At 38.3% G+C, this 23,741-nt stretch overlaps 1 protein-coding gene across 1 annotated transcript; it reads left to right on the plus strand.

The window, feature by feature from the left end:
• Positions 1–1,525: 1,525 nt before the first annotated feature.
• Positions 1,526–22,336, plus strand: LOC146628423 (aminopeptidase N-like). Its single transcript, XM_085357821.1, has 21 exons — positions 1,526–1,820; positions 4,552–4,852; positions 6,369–6,511; positions 6,722–6,858; positions 8,882–9,008; positions 10,262–10,416; positions 10,838–10,951; positions 11,044–11,187; positions 11,272–11,337; positions 12,825–12,890; positions 13,107–13,279; positions 13,464–13,540; positions 14,662–14,795; positions 14,886–14,941; positions 16,259–16,406; positions 16,496–16,587; positions 16,941–17,048; positions 19,067–19,234; positions 19,323–19,463; positions 20,331–20,412; positions 22,178–22,336. The coding sequence occupies exons 1-21, from the start codon at positions 1,526–1,528 to the stop codon at positions 22,334–22,336; spliced, it is 2,886 nt and encodes a 961-aa protein (XP_085213947.1).
• Positions 22,337–23,741: the final 1,405 nt, after the last annotated feature.

The following is a 23,741-nucleotide window of genomic DNA, read 5'->3' on the forward strand; positions in this document are numbered from 1 at the left end:
GTGATGGACCCAGGTGCATACACAAGTTAGTAGACGGGAGTGGACTTAACAGAAAGCGAGCCTTTATTATGGCTGAAGACAAAGTGCACAAACAAAGCAGGGATGGCGTGACTAGACTATAACTAAACTGGGAAAACTAATACTGCGACAAACTAAGAAAACTCAGACTATGATGATCACTGCAAGGACTGACCGTGAAAACATGGAGGTGAGAACACAGACGACGCGACACAGACTGTACGAAACACAGAGACTAAATACACATGAGGGATGATCAGGGGAAGTGGATGCACACGGGGAACACAGGTGACACTGATAATCATAACAAGACACGGCAGGAGTGAACGTAACACTGATGGGAGATGGGCAAAGTAAAGCAGGAAGTACACAGAGGTTCAAACAGGAGGAGAGAGAGCACGGGGAGAACGCAGACATATCGGGCTGGGGAAAACATAGAATAAAGCACAAAGAGAGACGAGGGCTCATAAATACACAGAGGGGCACACAGGGGGTAAGAGTCACGAAGGGAAAACACATAAGGAACAACGTAACAGATCAACCCAGGAAGCATGGCCTAAATAAAGAACAAAATACAAAAATACACGAAAACTAAGAATACTGGGCCCACATGGCCCAGGACCATGACAAGAAGTGCGGTAAAGTTATGTTGAAACATGGTAAAATATCAATACCAACAAATAGTGCGTTTCAGTGATCTTTATGAACTTTATGTTCTAACATGGATTTGACATACTCAGAATAAAAACTTAAAAATTTCAATATGTTCTTTCTTTTCATTAAATGCAAGAGCAAATATCAAAATCAATTCTCATCAGAAAACATCAGAAACAGTAATATTTTAAATATGACTGAGTGAGCAACAATCAAATGTAATCATCCTGAGGTAACTGAGAGGCTTTCTTGAGTTTTGTTTCTTCCAAGAAAAGTCTGCTCTATCCTCAGCAGATGACATTCACAGCAAAATCTCCAGTGTTAAATTAACACTAGAGAGTGTCTATATGGGTGCACACCTCTGAGTGTTAAATACAACACTGTTGAGTGTTAAATTAACACTTTTGACAGTGTTATATGTTTAAAAGTAACCTAGTCAGTTTTGAAGATTAACAATGGCTAACACTGAGCAGTGCTGATTTTCTAACACTGGAATATTTCTAACATTTTGAGTTATTTTCCAGTGTTAGAAAATCAGCACTGCTCAGTGTTAGCCATTGTTAATCTTCAAAACTGACTAGGTTACTTTTAAACATATAACACTGTCAAAAGTGTTAATTTAACACTCAACAGTGTTGTATTTAACACTCAGAGGTGTGCACCCATATAGACACTCTCTAGTGTTAATTTAACACTGGAGATTTTGCTGTGTTGGTATTTACAATGCTATTGTTAATGTATCACCTGTTATTGAAAATGGGAGGAGAAATGCTACCCACAGCTACATATCCAAGTTCACCTTCCACCTCTGAATTCAGTGTCTGAGTGTGGGGCTCCTGGGTAGGCAGGCAACATGGGGAAAGGTTTCTTTATTAGTAAAACTGTTGGGATTTTGGGGATCATCGCAGGTGTGGGAGCCTTAGCCACTATCATAGCTTTGTCAGTTGTTTACTCACAGGAAAAGGGGAAAAACAATAATCAAAATGAAGAACAAACAACCTCCAAACCCCCTACCACAACACCCATTCCATCCAATAAACCTTGGGACAAGTATCGGCTGCCCAAGAACCTGGTGCCAGAGACATATAATGTCACCTTATGGCCAAGACTGACTCCAGACCCAACAACTGGTCTTTACACCTTCTTAGGTAAGGCTTTATGAGTACTTTTCTCTCTTTCTCTGTAATGTTCATATAATAGACCCTCCCGGTATCAGCAAGAACTAAAGCCAGAGGGTGTTTACCAGCATTGTTCTCAGAGGTAGAAGTATGATTGTAATGCTTTTTATTAGTTTTCCAAGGGATGACTGAAAATGTATAATGTAGAACAGACAATAGAATGAATAACACTGATCACACTTGAAATGTCTTTGAAGAGTTGATGAGAGTTGTTGAATCCATTCTAAGCCCAACTAACAGTTGCGCACTGTATGGAACAGAAATTAAGCAAAATATTGTTAAGCACAAATGAAGCACATTTTAATGGTAAACTGTGTTGGAAAAACAGGTTGCAGTTAAACAACAGAGACAGCAATACTTACAGTAACAGGAACATTTGAGGTGGAAAGGCTTAGAATGCTATAGTGAAATATGCATGCAGTTTTGATATAGTTAAAGCAATGGTAAGTCCAGGTGGCTTTTAATTTAAAACTTCAAAACCAAGTCAATGGAGGGGAAATTTGGCTTCTTTTAACATCAGATTTCAACTTAAGCTCAACACTTTCAGCCTGTGGTGCTCCAACAATGAATTGTCAGAAATTGTCAAAAAGAAATGTGCTGAACGTGAATCTAAATGTGGACTTGAATTAATCAGAAATAGTTTTTAAGCACGGTGGCATGGTCATGAGCACTGTTGCCTCACAGTAAGATGGTCCTGAGTTAAATTCCACCATCAGGCCGGGGTCTTTCTGTGTGGTGTTTGCATGTTCTCCCCGTGTTTGCGTACCCTGGCTTCCTCCCACAGACCAAAGACATGCAGGTAGTAGGGACAGGTTAACTGGAATCTTTAAATTGCCCGTAGGCAGTGTTGGGGAGTAACGGAATACATGTACCACCGTTACGGCGTTACAGTTACCGTTAGAGTTACCGTTTAAAAGGGTGGTATTTAGAATACAGTTACTTTGTTGAAATGAATGGATTACATTTTTCATAAGGCTATGCCCTCTTTATTTTTGCTTTCCACGCTGGTGGAAACCCAAACAAAACGTGCATTAAGAGGCTCTAATGCCTGTGGCCCATGTCACCTCTACTTCACGTCATTACATAATGACGTGAAGAAATATTTTTAAAATTATTCACAAAAATGATTTAATATGAAGGCAATATGCAGTGTGTTACAGGCATAGCCCTAAAGAATGTAGCATCATGGGCAGTGTAGTCCGTGCTGCAGGGAGAATGGACTGCCAAACCCGTTATGTGTCTGTGAGCGAGGGAGAGAGAAAAAGTCGGAAAGTACGTGCTGTCACTGAGCAAAAACGGGAGCTGGAAGCATGGAAATATAATAATAACCACTGCAGCCAAGAAGAGTGCCTGACGAGCCCAGTTGTAAGTAAGCTATTAAGACTCGACTGTACACCGTGTTCGTGTTTTCCTCCGAAACAATGAGTTTCGTTGGAGCAGCCTTTCAACGCCTCTCTCTGTCTCTCACTAGCAAAGTTGACACAGAAAACAAAGTAAAGCTAGTTTTCAGCTACACGGAACCCGACGTATTAGCCAGAGGTCCCTTTACTACGGTTCGGAGCCGCGGACCTGTTTTATATATGCGCGGAATAGTTTTCTACGAGATCGCTGCAAAAAGTGCAGCCTTACTTAATGTCCACCTACTGTTACTCATTCTACGCTAAGATTTAAAAATCTAGTTGGTATTGGTATGGCGAGTAACCTTTAGTAACAGTAATAAATCACACAGCAATAGTACATTCACGTTGTTGTAAAAAGCATGATAATATATTAAGTAATCCAAAGTATTCAGAATACGTTACTGTCATTGAGTAACGTAACGGAATACGTTACAAAATACATTTTGGGGCATGTAATCTGTAATATGTAGTGGAATACATTGTAAAAGTAACCTTCCCAACACTGCCTGTAGGTATGAATGCGGGAGTGAATATGAGTGCGAATGGTTGTTTGTATCCTGCGACAGACTGGTGACCTGTCCAGGGCGTACCCTGCTTCTTTTCCTAAGACAGCCCCCCAACTCTGAATAGGATAAGCAGAAGCGAATGGATAGTTTTTAAGCCACAAAACGATTTGTCTTACATTATGCTGTCCTTTAGAAACACAAAAGACAAATACAGTTTGAAGTAAAAAAAAAACTTTTAAAAAGTATTAAAAACTAAATTAGTTTGAATTTATATGACACCAACTCAGTGCTGCTATTTTTTAAATTACTCTTACATGTGTATTTGCAAAAATTAAAAACACATTAAAAGCTTGAGTTTGACCTTATAACTATCACACCTATGATATTAAAAACTGTTACTGAAAAACAGTTCTCATCTCTTATAAAAGTTTAGATCTGATCACACAAGTGAGAAAATTAAATGTAACAATAGTAAACAACAGAGAATGAAGAAAAATAAATAAAGCATCTGAAACTTAAAGTCCTTTTTAGGTGTGCAGCCAATTGTTTTTTTTCAGTGTGCTGTTTAAATATTCTATAGTGGCACGAGAGTTATGGTGTTTTTAAAGTTGGACTAAAGTGTATTAGCTAGGGGATTGCTAATAGCATTACCTGATGCAACTGAGTTTATATTTTTTGGCAACAAAATCATGGATTGGATAAACCGGTCACATATCCTAATGTGACTCCAAATAATGTGAAGGTTTCTACGTTTAAACAACTGATTAAACTGCACATTATTTCTTGGTGTTTCAGGCAGTTCCGTTGTGGACTTTGAATGTGTGGAGGACACTGACCTGATTCTTATCCATTCTAATAAATTGAATTACACCAAGTTTGAGAACCAGTTGGCAAGACTCATGTCAGTGAGTAGTGTTGAAGCCCCCGCAATCAAGTCCTCCTGGCTCCAAGGTGTCACACAGTACCTGGTCCTGGAGCTGGATGGTACACTGAAAAAGGGACACAAGTATCGCCTCTACACTGAATTCATTGGAGAACTAGCTGATGACCTTGGAGGCTTCTACAGGAGCGAATACATGGAGGATGGAGAGAAAAGGTAAGTGGTATATAGTGTCAACAAACCTGGAACATATCAACATAGGTAACAATGAAAATAGCAAAAAAGAGTATGTCTTTAATAATTACATTTTTGTTTGAATCATTTAGTTAATCTCTGTCCAAACTTCAACCACATCTAGAACAACTACAAAATAGTTGTTAAAATCAACGGTTACAGTTTGACAATTATTTCAATAATGAATTGATGAATACTATCATAAATTAGCGGAAAATTCCCACAGTACATACTTTTATATCTTTTGTTTGACAAAGTGTCGGAAAATAAGAATTTTACTGTCTTACAAGCAGAGATGGGCAGTTACTGTAATCCAATTACTTTTTTCAAATAACGAGTAAAGTAAGGGATTACTATTGCAAAAATTAGATTACCGTTACTTTCCCGTAGGAACGCTGCGTTACTGCGTTACTAAAACCATGATTTTTTTTGCGAGAGTGTCTCATGACAGTGACGTAAGTGCGACGTTCATGACAACAGCTGTGTGCAGATCAACAATGGATCATATATCGAGTGCGGGAGAGAGTATGAGCGTGCAGCGTTTAAAGCGTGGAAGCACTGACCTTACTTTGAGTTTAATTCCATAAAAAGTGACAAAAACATTAGCGTCCATCGTGCGTGGGAAGAAAACTTCTTTTTACAGCGAAAAAAACTCCTAAACTTCCAAGCAAGCACCGAGTGCGCTACGAGGTAATGGGAAACTCACAGAGAAACTCGCGGATTCTTCAACTGACCGCGGCACACCTGCACCAGGGTAAACCTCCGCCTACCCCACACCTGCTTTACAGGTGAAAATAGAGCAATAGGACCGCTAGTCTTTGATTTTATTTATTTTCTGCTGTGTTTCACTTGCATCTATTTGAAAGAGTGAGTGTAAACACAAAAAATATTTTATTTTATGTGCTGGAATGTGCAGAAAATAGGTTTAAATGTTAAACTAATTTCTTCCAGTCAGTGAATGTTGCATATAATTAAACTTTTGCTTGATGCATAAAGTTAAAAGATTAAAACTAATAAAACAAGTTTTAAAAAGAAACTTTTCCATTTGATTACATTTTGTATGATGGATTATGCAGAAAAAGTAGAATTGGGCTGAAAGATCTATCACTTTATCACCTATTCAGGTTGTAAATCGTGTTTTTAAAAAGTAACTAAGTAACTAAGCAATTAATTACTTTTGAAAATAAGTAATTAGTAAAGTAATGGGATTACTTTGGGGGGAGTAATCAGTAATTAGTTACTGATTACTTTTTTCAAGTAACTTGACGCGAACTTGACCAATGTCAAGTACTGCTTACAAGATAAGAAAAGTTGAGGACTTTGGTTGAAATTCTTAGTTTTTATGTTGTTGTTGTTATTTTGCTTATATAGGCCAACTAGGTTTTGGGCATATAGCTATTACATCTTCTGGATTTTGGAGAACCTTCATCCAACCATTTTGTTTAAATTGTGTAGCACCTTCTTTACACACAAGGCTAATTTATCTTCTTCTTGTCAGGGTCATGGCTACCACCCAGATGCAGCCTACAGATGCTAGGAAATCTTTCCCTTGCTTTGATGAGCCAGCTATGAAAGCTTACTTCTTCATTACGCTGATCCACGACCGTGGAACTACAGCCCTGTCCAATGGCAAGGACATAGGTTAGTTTGAGAGCAGAGCAGATATTTTTGTTTTAAAAATTGATGTCACTACATAGTTAAATATTGAGGATGGAACACATAGTTAAACAATAAAATATGACAACAACAATATAAAAACACTTTGTGTCTAGTCAGTAAAATGGTAAGAAGTGGAAAGCAATCAAATAAAAATGTTACCTCTTTATTTTATTTTATTTTAATTATTTTCAGAAACAACTGAAATCAACCATGATGGCCAGGATCTGCTTAAGACAGTTTTTGAGCGAACGGAGAAAATGTCGACTTACTTGCTGGCATTCATTGTCAGTGACTACGACAGTATTGGTAACAGCATTGATGGCGTTGAGGTAATTGTTGTCCCATAGTAATTTTGACATTCTTTAATCAAAGTGGTTTGATTTCCAAGAAACTTTCACACGTGGATTTCAGTAATTTTCACAGTTGCCTTTTCTTCCGATCAAGTAGAGCAAATATGTTATTAGTAAAACAGAAAACTAATTAGTAAAAGTTTCTTGTGCTCATCCAACTGAAGATACAGAAAATTTAAAGGAACAATTTAATCAAGTAAATAGCATCAAGTCAATTTAACATCTGGCCCCCAGGAGGCCCCAGAGGCTGGGCAGGCTCGGCTGAGCCCGGAGCAAGGCAGGAATGAGAACCTCTGGGGGTCAACTAAGACCTTAAACTTGGTCTCTGGCCATGATCCGGGCAGAGTTTCTGTCTCAAGGGAGCCCTGTTCAGCCAAACAACAAACAGTCCCAGAATAAACAGTCTTGAAACACACAGTCTTAGGAGTCTTGGGAGTCAGCTCACTAAAATCAGACTTTTTCCTGGCAGTATTAGCTGGCTGGGACACAAAACAATCAGGACCTGATACAGAATCCCAACAAACAAAGACATGCTCAGAAATAAAAGACTGAGATGGAAATCATCAACTAATAAATGGTAAAATGGTAAATGGCCTGTTTTTGTATAGCGCTTTACTAGTCCCTAAGGACCCCAAAGCGCTTTACACATTCAGTTATTCACACATTCACACACTGGTGATGGCAAGCTACATTGTAGCCACAGCCACCCTGGGGCGCACTGACAGAGGCGAGGCTGCCTGACATTGGCGCCACCGGGCCAGTGTCAGGTTGGTCTCTACCCGCATACATAAAATACAATTAGACAGAACAGCGATGTCCATCTTGAGGGCTGTATTCCTGACTGGCGGGGCAACCTGGTGGCTTCCACAAACCAGTGCCCACACCTGTATATTTGTCATGATCCTGGGTCTGTTGACCCAACGTTTTGAGTTTTAGTTTATGTAAGCCCTTCAGGTTTCCTAAGTTCATTTGTTATCATGCCTAGGTGTTTCTAGTTCTTATTATTTCCCCCTCGTGTTTCCAACTATGTTAAATCTCCCCTGCTCTTCATGCGTTTCATGTCTGTGTCTTACGTTGTCAAGTTCGGGTTGTCATGTCTATGTCTCATTATGTTTCCTGTTTTATTGTGAAGAGGTCTGGTGTTTCTGTGTTCATCGTGTTCAGTTTTACTCTCCCACTGTGACGTCATTATGTTCATGTGTGCCAGCTGTTTCCCCATGTGTTCCCACTTCCCTCATCATCCTCCTGTGTGTATTTAGTCCGTGTGCTTTCAGTCATTTGTTGTCAGGTCGTCTGCTCATCCATGTCTCATCCCCAGGTACCCATGTCAGTTCACTATGGTTAAGCTTTTTCATGTTTTGTTATTAGTTCACCCAGTTTAGGTTATTGTTTAGTTTTCACCGATGCCCGATTATTTTTACCCTCATTGCTAGCCTCAATAAACGGCTTGTTTTGTTTATCCACACTACGTTTTGGTCTGCGTTTGAGTCCTCCTCTGCAACACATACGGTCTGCCCCAGCCAGACCGTGACAATATTTTTAATGGACTCATTCTAAGTTCACATAAGTGAACACATAAGACATAAGTCAACATTATTATTTTTTTCTTATAACTGCAAAAAAAAATATTGACGGTACGTCTTGATGCATGCTCATGATGATGAAGGAACTGACCTCCCAGCCCTTTGTTCCTTCAGTGGGCTGGTTTCAGTCATGATGCAGATGTACTGTTTATAAGATGAAACCTGCAGTCAGCAAGTGAAGAAGTCACTTGGATGAGTCACGAAACATTTCTCCCACTGAAAACATTACGTCCAGATGAACAGAATCAACTTTTGGAGATGATTGACTGTACTTTTAAGATCATGGTGCCTAGACTGTACCCTGTACTCTTTCTATAGATTTAAACTATTTGAAATACAAGTGTATAGAATAATGTTATTTTGCAAAGTGGTGTAAAGTGTTTTTCAATTTTATTTTATTTTGTGTAATCTGGGTTTAGATCCGCATTTTCGCCCGGAGGTCCGCCATTGCAGCTGGTCAAGGACAGTATGCCCTTAACAAAACTGGACCAATCCTTAAATTCTTTGAGCAGTATTACAATGCCACGTACCCTCTACCCAAGTCTGGTAAGACCACCACACAATTAGCTAGACATCTACATGCCTGCACGTTTACTACTGCACACTTTTTAGCTTCACTGTATCATGAGTCAGCACAGCTGTCCTGATGCACCAGCATGGATTTCTCAAGTCTATGAAATCTTAATCTCATATCTATTATGTACATTTAATTTGATAAAAGTCTATATTTAATAAGTAACAATACTAACATATCAAGTACTAAGTGAATACCTGATCTGAGGCCTTGTCATGAAGTGACTTTATATTTCTTGCTTGTCATAAGTGACTAAACTCAAATCAAAGACTGTGAGGGCAAGAAAACCTATCCTATAGTGACATTAAATGACCATAAGCAAAATGCAAAATTTCATTAAAAAGATGCAAAATAACATCAAGATTTTATTTTTTGTTTGCTGTTTTTATGCAAATGGGACAACATTTGGAAGAGATTATATTTCTTCAAAAAACTACCACAAAATGACAAAGCAATTAAAAAACAGTGTACAAAAAATGCTATACTTTTTCCTTTACCAGTTGATATGATAGACTTCAGCAGCATCACAGTTTCTGTTAGTGTACAAAAAAACACACCATAAAAATGCCTTATCTTTATGGTGTCCTGATTGAAGTTCATTTTGTTCATTAATAAATGCACCTAAGTCTCTGCTCACATGTAAAGTGGGGACATGTGTCTACTCAGTGTACTGATCTAATCTTAGATCTCAGATCAGTTTTTGGTCTCATGTTTATTGGCATCATGTGTATGTTTATGGCAAATCTGTAAAATATATAGTTTTATTGCCCAAGACCTTGGCTGCAGCATCCAGTCAGCTCCATTATGTTCTTATCATACGCACATCTTTCAGTTGTGACTTTTTATGACCTGTTATGAGAAGGTCATCTTCATTATCAATTATTAACAGGTAAAATGTGATTCTTCATTGTTATATAATCTTAGCCTGTCCTATGTTGCAGGCCAAGATTTGATGTACTCGCACTTATTTTATTTGACATTTTATTATGCATATATAAACTGATATTTATGACACCTTTGAAACTTTTATTTACGTGATTCTAGGTACTTTTAACTAAGTAGGATGTTAATCAATTATTTTTTTTTTACCCATAGTGGATTAAATTGACACTGTTGCACTGTGACTGGGTAAAGGTTTTAAGCACTTCTGCTGTTTTAAACTGGTAACCTCTTTCACTTCAAGCAACTAATCAGCCACATTAACATAATCTCTGTCCTAACACAGATCAGATAGCAATCCCAGACTTTAATGCAGGGGCCATGGAAAACTGGGGTCTGATCACATACCGGGAGACAGCTCTACTGTACGATGAAGCATTCTCCTCCAACTCCAACAAGGAAAAGATCGCTACGATCATTGCTCATGAACTGGCTCACATGGTGAGTTTCAAGTCCTGGAAATAAAGTTTAAGAGGATTCTTGAGATGCTGAATATAGGCAGTAATTAAGTTTTAAGTGCTTTGGAAAACATTCATGTCAACTCTCAGGGCCCCCGAAAGCAATTTCAGATATAGTTCCAAGTAACTGGTAACTGGATATATATTATATAGTTGATATTCTGGATATATAGTTTTACTTTTTACATACTTTTCTACTCTACCTGAGCACATACAGCTTGGCTGATTCACCCATTCACACCCATTCATATGTCATAGAAAAGGGTTGAAGTCCCAGAAAATAACTTCAAGATGAGACTTAAGTGAATAAAAAACTTCAAAAAACAAATTCTATTCACTTCTTTGTAAACTAGTTCAAATGCATGAGTCAATTCTCACATTTTTTTTCTGAACTGTCCCTCTAGTGGTTTGGTAATCTGGTGACACTCAGATGGTGGAATGACTTGTGGCTGAATGAAGGCTTTGCATCCTATGTTGAGTACTTGGGAGCAAATAATGCTGAACCTGAGTGGAATGTGGTAAGAATTTCATTAACACCAAATTGTTTTGAATGTAAGTATTGGTGCTCGACAAAGTTGTTAAGTATACAGTCTCATTTGTTTTATAATAGACAGACCTCATCGTGCTTGGTGACATTCATAGGGTGTTTGCTATTGATGCTCTGGCTTCTTCTCACCCTCTGTCATCTAAAGAAGAAGATATCCAGACGCCAGCACAGATTAGTGAGCTGTTTGATGCTATTTCATACAGCAAGGTAAAGCATGCATAGACTCTCAAAACCATGAAAACAAAAAGCAAAAAACAAAAAAACCTAACAGTGTGTTTTTTTCCTCATCAGGGAGCATCTGTCCTCAGGATGTTGTCAGATTTCCTCACTGAAGATGTCTTCCAGCTGGGACTGAGGGTAAGGACCACAATATAACAAAACACAGTGTGCTACTATGAAGGTGAGTCCACCAGCCAGTCATCCTTGCAGAGGTTTTTGCTGTAACAACAGGACAATATCTACATTGTTTTAAAAATGTACCAGAAGAAGACTAAAAGAACTGCACTGCCTCAGTTAAGGTCAGTGTTCATAGATCAACAAGAAGGAGTAAATAAACACCATATCAACAGTTAAACATCTTGCAGACGACCGCTGTATGCAGAAGGTGATCACCAGCTCAGTCATGCTGGTTACCACGATTGTTGCAAAAGCACAAAACTTCTCGCTCAAATAATTATTTAAACGTTCACTGCAATAGTGAAAGTCCCTTGTCCAGTTTCTGCACATAACAAGCAAGATACTAGTGATGAAAGCTTTTTACTTCCTCTGAGAGAGTATATACACTTGTTTCTTTAACCATAGTTTCCATAATTTATCTTATCTACATGAGGTTTAGTAGGTTTTTGAGTATGATTTAGGAATACTGTGTGTCCAAAATGGGTAACAACTTAATGGTATGTGGTAAGCGGTCACATGTCTGCCAAACCTCTATAAAGGTTTTGTTTTGTGCAGCCACATGTGGAGTTGTATCTGTTCAGCCCACCTACTCTCCATTTCCACCTCACAGACACTCCAACTTTCCAATCCAACTTTATTTATAGAGCACTTTATAAACAACATGGTTGACCAAAATGCTTTCCAGTAAAAAACAGTGAAAAAAGTTTAAAATCTTACATTAAACACACAAAGAAAATTAAATAACAATAGAATAAATAAACAAATAAATGAAAAAAAAATGATAGAAATGAATCAGTAAAGTAAAGAAGATTAAAAGCGACCAAAAACGGACTAAAACTGACTACAAGCCGACTCTGGTACTACTCCTAAAATGCCTTGGAAAAAAAGGTGTGTATTTAAAAGTGATTTGAAATTTTCAAGAATTTGGGCCAGTCTAATATGGAGGGGCAACTTATGGACACTTCAGTAATAGTCCAATCCAAGCATCAGTCTTCATCTTCACCACCTCCAGCGTGTCAACTCTGGGGGGCCCTGTCCTAAATCTTATCATCGCTGGGTTTCCATTCTGCCATGATGGGTCTTCAGAGTCTAATCACCAAATACATGAATGTTTATATCTCAGTAAATCATGTTTAATTCTTCCAAGCAATCTCTCCTTATTGAAATGCTTTTATATATTCTTAAACAACCCATTCATACACCAGTTATCTTTCTCAAATTACAAATTACAATTTGTCCAATGATGAGTGAGAAATATAAATAACCTAAGAAATCATATCCTGTCATCTGTGAAAAGGATATCCCTTTCAATGAAAGAACTTGGAGGACATTGTAGCGAAATGTTGAACACTTGTACAATTTTTTGGAAACTTTTGCTAACACAGTAATCCCTCATTTATCCAAAGCAGTGTGTCTGACATATCTCTGTTTACTGTTTTTTTCTGCAGTCCTATCTGAGTGCATTTAGCTTTGGGAATGCAGTCTACACAGACCTTTGGTATCATCTGCAAAAGGCATGTTATCATCTCTCTGCTCTTTTTATTTGAATATTTAGTTTAAGATCTCTTTTTTTTTCTAGTGCTTTCGAAACATCAGAAAGGATCAGCTGTATATATATATTCATACACACACACACACACACACACACACACACACACACACACACACACACACACACACACACAAACCATATTTACTTTATCTTTTTGGATTTTTTGGGACCTTCACAGGCTGCTGATTCTAGCAAGTTAGAGCTTCCTGATACTCTCGATAACATAATGAACACCTGGGTGCTGCAGATGGGCTTTCCTGTGGTTACCATTAACACTGGGACTGGAAGTGTTTCCCAGCAGCACTTCCTTCTGGATCCAGAAGCTGTAGTCACAACTCCATCCCCCTTCAAGTATTTGCATTGCCTTTTTTATCTTTTCCTCCTAATATATCAAGTGAAGACCATATTCTTTATGCAGTTCTTCAATTTTTATTATTTTTAAATGGCAAAATGGTAACAGGCGGTTTTTAGTTAATGAAAAGCAAAATAAAGAAAAAGAAACTGCAGAAATAATGTTTCAAATGTTCTGCCGTAGTTATCAATGGATCATTCCAATCAAATGGATGATGACTGGAAATATGCAGAATCCACTGTGGCTAACATCCAAATCAGGTAGATAATCCATTCCCAGCTTAAGACTGCACATCATTTTCAAAATGTGGTGGTCCTCTGCAGTCCACCAATCTTTTAATCACAATCTTTCAATTATCACACAAGCATTTTCTAAGTATTTTTTCATCTTTGTGTTTTCACTGATTTATGTTCAACTTCTAACAATTTGCTTGTTGGAGTTGATTCTCCGTTAGCAGAAACCACTGAATAATTGGTTCTGTTTCTTTTTTACATGTAAATATTTACATTGACTCAAAATTTTGTATTTTTAAAACTATATTACCTTTAAATTCTTGTGGTCTCTCTATAGTACCTTAATGTCCCTGAGATAGAGCAAACAACATGATGGTGATTTTGTGTTCATAAATAAAACAGTTGCAGTCTGTTGACAGTTTAGAGAGTTAAAACTTGAACGTCATTTCAAATACACAAAGGTCACAAAAAACACAATTCAAGCTCAAACTGCTGGGTCAAAAGACCCAGCACACTGACAACAGCTGAAACTTGGCCAAAACTGAGCTATATAACTGGACAATTGTCAAAAGCACAGCACCACTCTGTACTTTAATTAAGTAGTTTGTTTTTCTTTTTACTATTACTCCCTTCATTTTAAGGTAGTCACACTCTATAATGTAGGCCTAACAAAATCAAGATTTTTTTTATTTTCCTTCTTTTTGTACTGATTCAACCTGAGGACTATTAGAATTAAAAATTAGACTAAAGTTTGTATTTCCGTTGTCTAATATTATTTGATTATTACATTATTATAGCACAAGACTTAGCTTAGCTATTCACAAAAATAGCGGGTAGAACCATCCTCCAAAAAGCTGATTTTTACTTTCTTATGTTGAGCAAATTTCAAAGCCTGTACTTTTTTTACTTTTACTTGAGTAAAGTAGTTGAATCACTACTTCAACTTTTACTGGAGTATTTTTAACACTGGTATCTGTACTTCTACTTAAGTGCAGAATAGCTGTCCTTTTGCCACCATTAGCTCTTGCAGGATCTTAAGAGAACTGTGGATCATGAATACCTGCAACCCTCAATAAACTAAGGCAACTTTTTAAGAAAAGCTTACATTTATTTTATTCTTGTGCACCAACTTTGAGTTCTATTTCTAGAAACATCTGAAGCTATGAAAGCAACACAAGATCAGTGGGTGCTAGCCAATGTCAACATGGTTGGTTACTACAGGGTCAACTATGATGATGACAACTGGGCCAAACTCTTAGATGTTCTGCAGAGTAATCATCTGGTAAGACAGAGGAGCCCAACACACAGTCATTATCAGTGATTATCAGTGATTGTAAACGTGTTTCTTGATGTTTCCTGATGTTTCTTTAAGCTCATTCCACGGATCAACAGAGCTCAGATATTGGATGATGCCTTCAATCTGGCCAGGTAAGTTTGCAAGTGTTGTCTCACATGTACATGATAACTGTTATAATTCCGAAATGTACACTGCTGTGAAAAACTATTTACTTCTGTTCCAGCTTTGTCACTTCATGATCATTAAAACGTGAATCAACTGCGATACTTTGATTAAATACATTATTATTATAAGTTCAATTTCACTAGCCTGATTATTAACAGACATGTTTAAATGATATATCAATTAGACAGATGTCAGATGTCATTTACTCTAGAAAGAGTTACAAAACCGTTTCTAAGGCTTTGGGACTCCAGTGAATCACTGGGAGAGCCATTACCCGCAAATGGAGAAGACATGAATAATTGTCTTTTCTAAAGGGAATGTTTGATATATGTGAGGGACACTTCCCTCAGTCCATCACCATGGAGACCACTGTTGCTTTTGCCTTCCACATTCTCTCAGCCCTTGCTATTTCTTGAGCTTCTCGTGTTCTTTTTTCCTGATGTTGCTATCATTTGGAATAGCTACATCTATCACTACAGCCATTTCTGCTTGTCTGACACAACTATTTCTAATCAGTTAGCCATCACCAGGCTATAAATAGAGTATAACAGGTCATCTAGTAATCAAAGGGTTGGTGGTTTGATCCCTTGCCACCCTGCATGCATAATATTCTTGGGCAAGGTACTAACCTCAAGTTGCTCTCCACTGCATTCATTCGAGTATGTGAATATTAGATAGAAAGCACTTACATAGAAAAGGCATAGAAAAAGTGCTTTGTGAATTAGTTAAGTAGCTTAAAGTGCTTTGAGTGCTGATGTAGAGTATGAAACCACTTTATAAGAACCAGTCCATTTACCATTTTATTTATTTCAGCTTTTTTATACCGGGATCAATATGACCTCAGTATGGCTTAATTATTTACAATATTAAAAAATAATATTTTCTTGAAATTACTTAATTGAATACCAGAGTCAGGCTGTTATGTAATTATACTTTGGATGAAATCTGCAAGTTGATTAAACAATAAAACTTGTGCACATTCTATAACTATAATAATAATTGTAATCTATTTTTCATATGGTGACATTAAAGTGGTAACAGCGATACTATGAGAAGAATTAAGCCTTACTATTATTCTTATTCTGATATTACGAATTCTCTTGGGGTCCCCAGGGATCCCAGCCAGTTGTCCATGTATTTTAAATATGTTGGTAGGCTGTGGGCTTAAATACTTACCTATCAGATATTAATTAATAGTACTCGTGGTAATATCTTAAAATTATGACAATGGAAAACATGAACATGAAGTATCTGATAAATTTTTACTATATTCTACCTCTTAGAGCCAAGATCATTTCTACAGTGCAGGCGCTTAATACCACCAAATACCTGAGTAATGAGAGAGATTACATTCCATGGAAGGCAGCCCTTAACAACCTGGACTTTTTCTACCTCATGTTTGACCGCAGCGAAGTCTATGGCCCCATGCAGGTGAACTTCTTCCAACGACATATACATACAAAAGAAACAATACACAAATAAGTTGTCACATTTTCTGAGTTCTGTCTTTGTTGTTTCAGGATTATCTCGTGAAAAAAGTCTCCCCTCTGTTTGAATACTACAAGCAAATGACAGACAACTCGAGCAAAGTTCCTGATGGACACATGGACCAGTGAGTGAAAACACATTTTAAGTTTTCAACATAAAGCTGCCACCAGTCTAAACTGCATTCATAAATCAGATAGATAGGTTAGACTTTTTCAATAAAACATAATTTATGTTGTGATGTAATTGTAGAAGTTGTTCTTTTCTGGACCCAGGATACAGTTTTTAAATGAATTATTTAAAATGTGTAATTCTACAAATTCAGTTCAGCACACGTGATAGCTGGAACTTAGAAACTCTGCTACTCAGCTTATATGATGTTGAACTCCGAAATATCTGTATTCATTATTCTTTGCTCTCCCCAGTTTTTCCCTAAAAGTTCTTGTCAATACTTCTGTTTTCTATTTGTCTATCCTGCAGGTATAATCAGGTGAATGCAATTAGCCTGGCTTGCAGGACAGGGTTGGAGGAATGCCAAAACCTGGTCATGACATGGTTTCAAGAGTGGATGGATACTGACACCAACAGGTGTGTGTCCATGTCAATTTTGGGGCCATATATATATATATATATATATATGGAGGTGATTCCAGAATACTGGCAGTTCCTCAAGTAGAGCTGCTGTTGCAATGCAAGCAACATCTGCTCTCTAGACCTTTGTGAGATAGTCATCATAATGGAGGAAGGTGGGAATGGTTGAATTTGGCACCTTAACTCATCTCTTTCCCTAACCAGGCTCATCAGAGAAACAGTTCCAGCTTCTCGCCATACTTTTAGGAGATTGAGGTGATATACCAGTGTGGCTCCTCCCTTTTCATAGTCAGTGTCAGCCACCCCATGTTTGACCACAAAGGGTCCTTGGCACTTGGCAAGTAACCTTGAGCTAAAAGAAAGGAGCAATACAAGCACTTTACCTCGAGATGAGTTTTGCCCCTCTGTTGTACAGGGACTAATGATGTTCCTGGGCCTGGAGCTCTTGTGTTACTCCCCAATGTGTATAGCTTTGCTCTCAGGTCTAGAACATAATGAATTTCATTTTTAGCTCGGCTTGGACCTTGCTCACAGTTTTCTTTAATAAGGTCAAACGCACCCACACAAGTTCCTGACAAACAGTTAGTTAAAGGGAGAAAATCTCCCACTACAAACAAAATAGGGTCTAACCAGTGATCTCAACTGGGTTCATCCTCATGAATAGAAGTCTTATTCAGCCACTCTGCCAGCCTTTCAGTCTGACGGTGGTAGAACCTGGTCTGAATAGATGTAATAGCAGTAATTGGTACAGTTCTTTTAGTGTGTGAGACATGAACAAAGTGTCAGTTGGTAAACTGATGAGATCCATCCCAATGCACTCAAATGGCACCTCCTTTAAGGTAGGCACTAGTGGGCACAAGGGCACTTTTGAAATAGCAGCTAACACTCCAGGTAGGATGCACACCATTTGAACACATCCACATCCAGGCCAATAATATCAGGCCATGATTCACTCCAGTTTTATCATATCCCATATGCTCTGCCATGGGGTTATGATGAGCCACCGGGAAAATAATTTCTTGGTGGCTTTTTGGCACCAACAACTGGGTGTGTTCCTCTTTTGTGTGAGCGTCAGCCCATCTTTAATCTTTAATCAATACAAAATGCAGATAGATAAGCGCTGCATTAGGGTGCACCATATGAAGATCACTTTTTATCACTTGGTCAAAGGCTGGGTGTAGAGTTTTTTCACGAGACTGCTCTAGTGGGAAATCTCCTGTGGAGTGAATTACTGGAGCCATTGGTGCACAGTGGCTGCAACCTGGGCCCCTGGAGAGCAGGCACAGTTTGTGGAGCTGGTGGTATAAGAGCTACCACGATCTTTGGAGAGAGAGCAGAGAAAAGCAGAGAAAAGCAGAGAAAAGCATAGACAAGCGAGCCAGCTGGTGCCAGCAGACCCAGTCTGAGGTCTCTGCAGAGATCCCCTCTATGAACATTCACCTTGAGCACATATTAAAAACATAAAGACAGGATTATGAGATGTACACTCGTACAACATAGAGTCATACATGTCATATGAGTATACTGGGATGAAATCCTTGGTCCAGCTGTCAGAGTCTACAGTGGTGCAGTGAGTCCTGGGTTCCTCCTGGTGGACAACAATTCCCGAGTACGTATGCGAGCAGTACCAGGAGGATCAAGGAATCGATACCCATGATTAGGCCTCATGTTTGCCTGACATTAATCCAATAGAGCCAGGGATGAGCTTGTTAATAATCTGAAGGAGCACACATAGAAGCACATGAATAAGGTCATGTAGTGACTTTGGAAGTGTCCACACTTTAATCCTAAAGAAAATCTTGGGAGGGAGTTGAAGTTTCAAGTTCTGAAGCAGCAGCCAATAACATCACTTAAAATGAAACTATAAAAATTTCAGACAGTTCATTTCCTTTCCTTGTAATTAAGCACCCTTATAAATTTGGCAGGGGGATCAAATAATTATTCCCCTTTAGTTTAAAGTAATACTCTATATAATCTATGGTGTACTGAAGTCTAACAATATGCTCTTTTTCTAGGATCCACCCTAACCTGCGCTCCACTGTGTACTGCAATGCTATTGCAGCAGGTGGCAAGAAAGAATGGGATTTTGCTTGGTCACAGTTTAAGAATGGCAGTACTGCTATTGAATCTGATAAACTTCGCTATGCTCTGTCCTGCACCAAACAACCTTGGCTGCTCAACAGGTACATTCATTGCTTTATTAATAAATATGCCACACTATGTAACTTAAAGTTACTATCTAGCACACATATTTACTCTGTGACTGTTCAGGTATCTGGAATACACTCTGGATCCAGACATGATCCGAAAGCAGGATGCCACCGCCACCATTGTCGACATTGCCAGTAATGTGGTTGGTCAGTCTCTGGCATGGGACTTTGTCAGGGCTCGATGGTCATACATCTTCAGTCAGTGAGTACAACATAACTCTAAAAAGGCACCCGAGTTTCATTTTAGGAAGGATAGTTTTTAATATGAAAAAAGAATTACAGTTTATCTTCAAAGTGACAATTTAAAAAAGGTTGCAACACATATATGAAGTGTTGTGTGTCATATCTATATGAACCAAAGAACACTTACAGCATAATCATAACATAATCTTTACATGATTGGACCCATAACTGATGCAACCATCAGTTGTGGATGCACTGTGGTTAGTGCACAGTGTTATGCTGGTGTGGGACTGATGATGGTTTTGTTTTCCATGTGATTCCAAGTTTTGGATTTAAAGCAGAGCCTGAACTGACTAGGAGACATTAGGAGAAACATCACCAGATATTTTATTAAAGTTGCTTAAAATGCCAAAGGGAAAGCAAATAATTTATTTCTCTCATAAGCAAAAAAGGAGTAACATGTCTCATACTTCAGTTTGTAGGGCTTCATAAGAGCCATTACTCTAAGCAAGATTATTATAAATCATTTCAGATAAATAGATTTCATCCCGCAAAATCATTAGTACGGTTTTCTTAAATTTCTTTTCTTTTCTTTCTTCTCTTCTTTTTTTTTCTCATAAATGGCTTGTATATGTTACAGTTTGGATAGAACTGCACTCTTAAATGATCAGAGTATTTAAAAAATATAATCTATTGTATACTCATTAAATATACAGTATATATACATTTGTAATGAATTATATGTAATTTATGAAAGCATGTAGAAATTCAGTAATTTCACAGATGATAATCACGTTCTCAATGAAAGAGAAGACCGTTCTTAAGTGACTTGGACTTTAATTTCTGCTAACTGATGTTTGCCTTCAACTGTGCTTCCCTCTCACAGGTATGGTGGTGGCTCATTCTCATTCTCCAACCTCGTAAACGGCGTCACCAAACGTTTCTCCACTGAATTTGAGCTTCAGCAGGTTAGATATTTCTTTGAAATGACTTTACCACAATGTGGTTTCCCTTTTGTTCATTTTGTTATACTACTTTTAAATGTAGATACTTTAAGCGTTATCAAATCTCAAGTCATCCTCTGGTCTCAAAATCTCAAATTTCAAGTATTGATTTCAAGCCTTCCCGACTTTACAAGATGTTAATTTAATCTGAACTGACTTGAACTAATAAGTTTGACAGGACAGGCATTTTACTGCTGTGTGATAGTGTTCTCATTACCAGTATTTGCACACCTCTGTTGCTTGTGAAGCTCGCACACAAGAATTTCATTCACATGTACTGTACCTGCACATGTGATGTGACAATATAAGTGATTTGATTTGATTTGAAACCTAAAGACAGTGGTTTGGTTCTCATGGCCCTCCATAGCATCAAAGCACAGTGGCCTCCCATTGCTCCAGTATTCATAAGCACAATCACTTTCCCATCTTCTGAAAACACTTTTAACATAAACAGCATTAACATATACCTCTCATCATATCCTATTTGGATTTATTTAAATATTGACTGAAATCAGTTATGTTAAGCCCTAACTATTGGTAATCTTCAATCAGTCTGGACTGACTCATAGAAACAGACTGACAGAGGTTGACACAACAAAGGACACAGATACAGAGAATATATACACAGAGTGGACACACCAGGGAGCACAGCTGTGAAGAATAGAACTAACAAGACAAGGGATCCAAAACTGAACATGATACACACAAGAGAGAGGTCTAAGAAAATAAAACAGGAAGTAACACACACTGAGACCCAGATTAAGACGCATGAACTTGACAAAGAGACCGGAGCTACACAGAGACATGAGTGACTGGGGAGACACAAAGGGATACAAACATGGAGACAACCACTGTGATTACCACAGGAGACACTGAGTTAGTGGGGACAGGTTAATTGGAAACACTAAATTGCCCATAGGTGTGAATGGGACTGCAATTGGTTGTCTCTGTCTGTGTGTTAGCCCTGCGACAGACTGGCAACCTGTTCAGGGTGTACCCTGCCTCTCGCCCTAAGATAACTGGGATAGGCTCCAGCTCCCCCCGCAACCTTGAAAACAAAAATAAATAAATAAAATTTTATTTATATAGCACCTCTTTATACAGAATCACAAAGTACTGCACGTAAGATAACAAGTCATAAAAGATAAAACAAACAATATAAAACGATAAGCGGAAACGAATGATTGGATGGATGGACACTGAGGACAGGACACAGAGGTGACAGACAGGGCACCAAAAGGAACTAACATAATCAAACAAGAAACCAAGAAATATGAATAAAAACAGATAAACAAGTAATAGGAAATTAGTACACAAAACCCTGAATATGATTTATCTCAAATGTCCAAAGAGAGAATCAGAAGTCCAGAACAAAACTCAAAAATACTTGGCCTGAGACTCAGGACTATGACAACTTTAACATCAACATGCAAGCAGTGCAGTCTTGTGCCATAACCAAGCTGCAATATTTGGTCAGTTTTGAAATATTTGGTCAAAAGTTGCAGTGACTGTGTGCAAGAAGAACATTCATCCAATAACAATAACAAAAGGTTTGGGTGTTTGTAGCATTTTATGAATGACAAACAACATGTCTCATTATTAAAATGTTGAAAAAAACATAATTGTAATATAACAAAAGAGATGAGTGATATGAACAAAGCCATGTATTTTCAGTATATGTATTTCTTTAAAACTACTCCCCTGATTTACATTGTGTCTGTTGCATCAGCTGAAGCAGTTCAAGGCTGACAATTCCGATGTTGGTTTTGGCTCTGGGACCTTAGCACTGGATCAATCCATTGAGAGAACCATCGCTAACATTAAATGGGTTGAAGAGAACAAGAAGAATGTTCTGGACTGGTTCACAACTGAAGCTAATGCCCAATGAAGAAGCTGTTTTTACTTTTTCATCACTCATTTAAAAATGAAAACAGAGGTTCGATCGACCTGAAATTTTTGTGTGTTGTTGTGTCTGTATCGTTCTCTCTGGTGTTGCATTGATTTTTGCACACTTGCACTTTATGTAGTCCTGTGTGTATTTTCTGTTATATGTTTCTCCATGGTCTTGGAGGAACTCTGTCTCATTTCACTGTGTACTGTATATCGTTAAAATGACATTAAAGCCCCTTGATTTGACTTGATGCTCTGGCTCCCTCTAGTGGTAGGTATAATAATTTCGGTAATGCAGTCAGTCGTCTTGTGTGAAGAAGAAAAACAGATCAGCTGCTGTCATTTATTGATGTCTCCAAATTTTAAAATTTTTTAATGTCTATATGTTGTTAGGTAAAAATATTGTAATCAATGTACCCAATGCACATGAATAGCTATTTACAAATGCTTTTCACTTTTAGTTCACACAGCTTTCCAGCTGCTTCTTCCAGCTCAACACACCACACAGCTCTCTTGTGTGGTCTCTTCATCCTATGATTATACGATGGAGATCAGCCATTTTGGTCTGCCTCTCTGACAGCACACCACTAAACCCTCCCTGCAGCTCCCTCTTTGCCTGCTGTACATTTTTACATTTGTGTAAAAATGTAGGTAGTGGAGTAATGTAAAAGTTGTCAGAAAAATAAATAGTAAAACAAAGTACAAATACCTGAAAATTCTACTCAAGTACAGTAGTAAAGTACTTTTTACTTCCCACTACTGACAGGCACCAAGGATGACTACCACTGGAAAAGGTAAATACAGCGCCTCAAACACATGGAGAGAACAAAAGAGACGAAGAATGAAAAGATGAGACAGAAACTGGCAGTGGGCAATAAAAATAAAAAGACTGGGAAGCTGTGATAGTGCACCCCCTAATGGAAGCCTCCGGGGAACACACTGGGTTTGTAAGGAGGACACCTGTGGCTCATTGACCATAGTCCAGAATGGCAGACCATGGCAGAATTGACATCAGACTCATACAAGAAAAACTACTAAAATCCACTCCAGGCATACAGTGTTAAAATGTCTTACACACACACACACGCTAAAATACACAAGCCAAATAATAATAGATTGGATTTATATAGCGCTTTTCAAGGCACCCAAAGCGCTTTACAATGCCACTATTCATTCACTCTCACATTCACACACTGGTGGAGGCAAGCTACGGTTGTAGCCACAGCTGCCCTGGGGCAGACTGACAGAAGCGAGGCTGCCATATCGCGCCATCGGCCCCTCTGGCCAACACCAGTAGGCAAGTAGGGTAAAGTGTCCTGCCCAGGGACACAACGACCAGGACAGAGAGCCCAGGGATTGAACCGGCGCCCTTCCGGTTACAGATGCGATTCCCAACCCCCTGA

Source organism: Diplotaxodon limnothrissa, linkage group LG7, assembly GCF_057381915.1.
Source record: "Diplotaxodon limnothrissa isolate DT_005_m linkage group LG7, D_limnothrissa_male_GT1.1, whole genome shotgun sequence".
Taxonomy (NCBI): Eukaryota; Metazoa; Chordata; class Actinopteri; order Cichliformes; family Cichlidae; genus Diplotaxodon; species Diplotaxodon limnothrissa.